Below are 4,210 nucleotides of genomic sequence, written 5' to 3' on the forward strand. Positions count from 1 at the left end.
ACGGCGCCCCCGCCTCTGTCTGGCCTCAGCTGGGCCGTTACCACAGCGGCGGAAGCGGAAGAGGCGAGGCCTGCTCTACATGCAGCTCGGGCTCGTCACTGAGGCATTTCCATCCCTTCTCCTTCGCCCTGAGGTGGGAGGAAAGTTGCTGAGGTAATGGCGACGGCGGGAGAGGAGAACTTGGTTGGCGACGGAGGCCGCGACGCGGCTGAGGCTGCTGCGACGGCGACCCCTCTCCCGCTTCGCACGGAGCTGAGCCGGCTGGATATCCAGCGCTATTCACGGCAGCTGGTGCTCCCGGAGCTGGGCGTGCGCGGGCAGCTGCGGCTGTCCGGCTGCTCGGTGCTGGTGGTGGGCTGCGGAGGGCTGGGCTGCCCGCTGGCGCTGTACTTGGCTTCCGCGGGCGTGGGTCGCCTGGGGCTGGTGGACCACGACGTGGTGGAGCTGAATAACCTCCACAGGCAGGTGTTGCACCGGGAGAGCCGCCTGGGCAGCCCCAAAGCTCAGTCTGCGGCTGCAGCCTTGAGGGAGCTCAATTCCACGGTGCAGTGTGTGCCTCACGAGCTGGTCCTGAGCCCCACCACTGCCCTGCAGCTTGTCAGCATCTACGACATCATTGCAGACTGTTCTGACAATATGCCCACCCGCTATTTGGTCAACGATGCCTGTGTGCTGGCGGGGAAACCCTTGGTGTCTGCCAGTGCCCTGCGGCTGGAGGGACAGCTGGTAGTATACAACTACCAAGGGGGGCCCTGCTATCGTTGCCTCTTCCCCAAGCCCCCTCCTCCAGAGACGGTCACAAATTGTGCTGATGGAGGGGTCTTGGGTGTTGTGCCAGGCATTCTTGGGTCCCTCCAGGCTTTGGAGGTGCTCAAAATAGCCTCTGGGATGGGCACCCCCCTCAACAGGTCTATGCTGCTCTTCGATGGCCTTGAAGGAAGATTTCGCCACATTAAGCTACGTCCCAGGAATCCAGACTGCTTGGTTTGTGGTGACCATCCCTCTGTGACTGCTCTACAGGATTACGAAATTTTCTGTGGGTCTTTGGCGACGGACAAGTGTCGAACGTTACACCTGTTGCGTAGTGAAGAGCGGATATCTGTAGAAGAGTACAAAAATATACTGGACAGCAAGGTTGTTCATATACTGGTAGATGTCCGCCCACTGGTGGAAGTGGACATATGTCGCTTGCCACAGTCCCTAAGCGTGCCATTAAGTAAACTTGAAGGGAAAGATGAAGAATGTCTGAAATCTCTTTGTCAAAGGATATGTGAAGCAAAGCAGAAGACTAATGGCAACGTAGCTTTCCCAGTTTATGTTGTCTGCAAATTAGGAAATGACTCTCAGAAAGCTGTGAGGCTATTACAAGGGTTGTCTCATGATGGACTGGAGTTAATTTCTGTTAAGGATATCAGAGGAGGATTGATGGCTTGGGCTAACAAAATTGATCAAGAATTTCCTCAGTATTAATGTTTCCTAATAGCAATAATGATCTTTTAAATCTAGAATTGCATTGATAATAGAACAGGTTGAGAATTTTATTTTATTTTTTACATTTTTCTACAATGGCATCTTCAATACGTTTGGGGGGAAATACTGAAAAATAAACTTTTATAAAATTTAAATGTCTGGGTACTTCGGTGGGTCTGTTCAGACAACACACTAAACCATGGTTAAGCTGCTGACCCTTTTGCAGCAAATGGTTAGTGATTGTGTTTAAACTGTGGTTATGTGGCCCCCATGGTTAGGAATGGTTCACATGACGCTAAGCCATAATGTTTAGCTCAAAATGCTTTACCACTGTGGCTTAGTGTGTCATTTGAACAGGGTCAATGTTTAACAGAATTCACTTCCATAGTAAGATGAACTTTATATTGTCACTTTTGAACCTGTAGAAATCCCTTTTACTAGTAATGCTGCTAGTCTCAAGCTGTGACAAAAGCCAAGTAAAGACTTACATTGCGTTCCATATATGTATAATAAAAAACTGTAGTATTAAATCCCACTGATCCAGCTGCAACATTCCCAGAGTTCTCAATCTATAGTATTGTCAGGGTTGTCTTCCAGTAACTTCAAAAATGGCATCCTTCTCTTCCTGTTTCACTTTCTGTTATATTTCTTCCTGTACCTTCAGTACTTACTTTGCAGATAGTATCATTTGTTAAGCTGGGGGACAGCAAACTTTAACCTCCTTTCCTGTTCTCCTCTCTGCACTCCATCCCATTGTATCAACGTTCCCACTTTATACCTCAGAATATTTGTTCCTGAGTCATTGAGTGTATGAGGCTTATGTCTTGCATCTATCCTTATTGATTTCCTTGTGTTTTCCAATACCTACTGAAGTGGTTTCCTTGTCTCCCTTTAGCATGTTTTCTTTATCGCTTGCTTGGTTGCAAGCTCCAAATATACACAGGAAAGGTCAAAAGGCAATTCCAAGTAACTTGAGGGAAGATATTTCTAACCAATAACTTACACAATTTCCCCCTTGTATCTCCCTGAAGCAGTCTTGTAGGGGAATTAAGAAAGAGCCATTTTCTGCTGTCAGCACAGAGTCCAATCTATTTCCATTTCTCTCCTTGACTAGCTATTTCCCACTACAAAGTCTCTTTGGCATAACAAGCAGTACCTCCATGCATGGCCAATAAACAAATAGAACTGAGGACTATGCTAACACAACAGAGGCCTTAGCTAGACCTAAGGTTTATCCTGTGATCGTCCCGGGGTCATCCCTGTTCATGTAAATGACACACAGGGGATCCCAGGAGCAGGCATGGACGATCCTGGGACAAACCTTAGGTCTAGCTAAGGCCATAGTGCCTGTGGTTTTAACTCTAGGCAGGGCTGTGTTCTCTCTGCTGCATGAACAACAGGAACAAAAAAACCATACGTACTGAATATATAAATACATTTTCAGGCATTTGTTCTTTTTTTGGATCCAAGATTCATGGTGTCAAAGAACTTGGACATCTGGGGTAGGAACTAGGAAGGAGAAACAGGTTGGCAATAAAGGTTGTCATAAGAGAAGGAAAGAAAGCCATAGTGGCATTCCCTGTGGATCAGAAAACTTTTACAGTTTTACTGATACTTGAACAGAAGATTGGCAGTGGCCTGGAACCTTCTCAGTGTGATTCAGTCAATCCATATGCTGTCAGCTCCATGACTGCTGTGGAGAACCTGCACACAGATAATATTTCAAGCGCATGACAGAACTAATGTATAAATCAGCATAGAGTGAATCCCAGGGCTAAGCTGCTCTTTAAACAGTAACAGAAATATGTGCTAGGTGGCACTGCAGGGCAATAAATTCAAGTTTTGAACATAAGGGCTGAGAATTAGTTTTTTATTTTATTTTTTAAAAAACTATTTGGAAAGAGTGGAGCTTTCTAGAGATGATATAGAATGGGATGTAGCAATTTGGTACATGCAATTTAGCATTTGAAAAGGAATATGTAATGACTGTAGATAGGGATATATTCTTTTAAGGAATGAGAACAAAAAACCTCTGTGTTCCCTCCATTCATTTCAAGTGAGGTCCTGCAAGTGCCCACACAGAGTTGACTGCAATGAATGGAAGATGCTCCATAGCACTGCCTGGTAGATTCACAAACATACTGCTTATTTTCAGGCTATTTGATCTCCAGAGTGCTTCACCAGTGCATGTCCATTACTGTGCTATCTGTCATATCTGAAACTATCCAGATGTTGAGCCTATTCAGACATCATGCTAAGCCATGATTAGGCTGCTAACTGTTTTGCACCAAATGGTTAGTGAGCATGTTTAAACTGTGGTTATGTAGCCACCATGGTTAGGAATGGTTCACATGACACACACAGGCCACAGCTAGACCTAAGGTCCTGGGATCATCCAGGGTTCGCCCCTGCCTGAGTACTGGATCCCCTGTGTGTCACCTAGATGAACAGGTTTGACACCTGGACGATCCAGGGATAAACCTTAGGTCTAGCTATGGCCTAGGTCATGGTTCACAAGACATGCTAAGCCATAATGTGTAGCTCAAAATGCTTAATCACTGTGTCATCTGAACAGGGTCAGTATGGTGGTTTTAGAATTTAACTTTTATAGAACATTGGGAAGGTTTCTTAATAAGATTATTTCCTATACAAATAACTGTACTACAAAATCTGAAGGATTAAGACATTTTCATGTTGTGACTCATTTGAACATCAGGATTATCAATCCTGATTAATTTAT

The 4,210-nt window shown here is 45.4% G+C and overlaps 1 protein-coding gene across 1 annotated transcript; it reads left to right on the plus strand.

Annotated features, from left to right (window-relative positions):
* The first annotated feature begins 156 nt into the window (after positions 1 to 156).
* On the plus strand, positions 157 to 1,654 carry MOCS3 (molybdenum cofactor synthesis 3). The gene has a single exon (XM_063147557.1). It carries the CDS (start codon positions 157 to 159, stop codon positions 1,468 to 1,470), a length of 1,314 nt encoding a protein of 437 aa, XP_063003627.1. The 3' UTR covers positions 1,471 to 1,654.
* The last annotated feature ends 2,556 nt before the right edge of the window (positions 1,655 to 4,210 follow it).

Source organism: Elgaria multicarinata, chromosome 1 (genome assembly GCF_023053635.1).
Source record: "Elgaria multicarinata webbii isolate HBS135686 ecotype San Diego chromosome 1, rElgMul1.1.pri, whole genome shotgun sequence".
Lineage (NCBI taxonomy): Eukaryota > Metazoa > Chordata > Lepidosauria > Squamata > Anguidae > Elgaria > Elgaria multicarinata.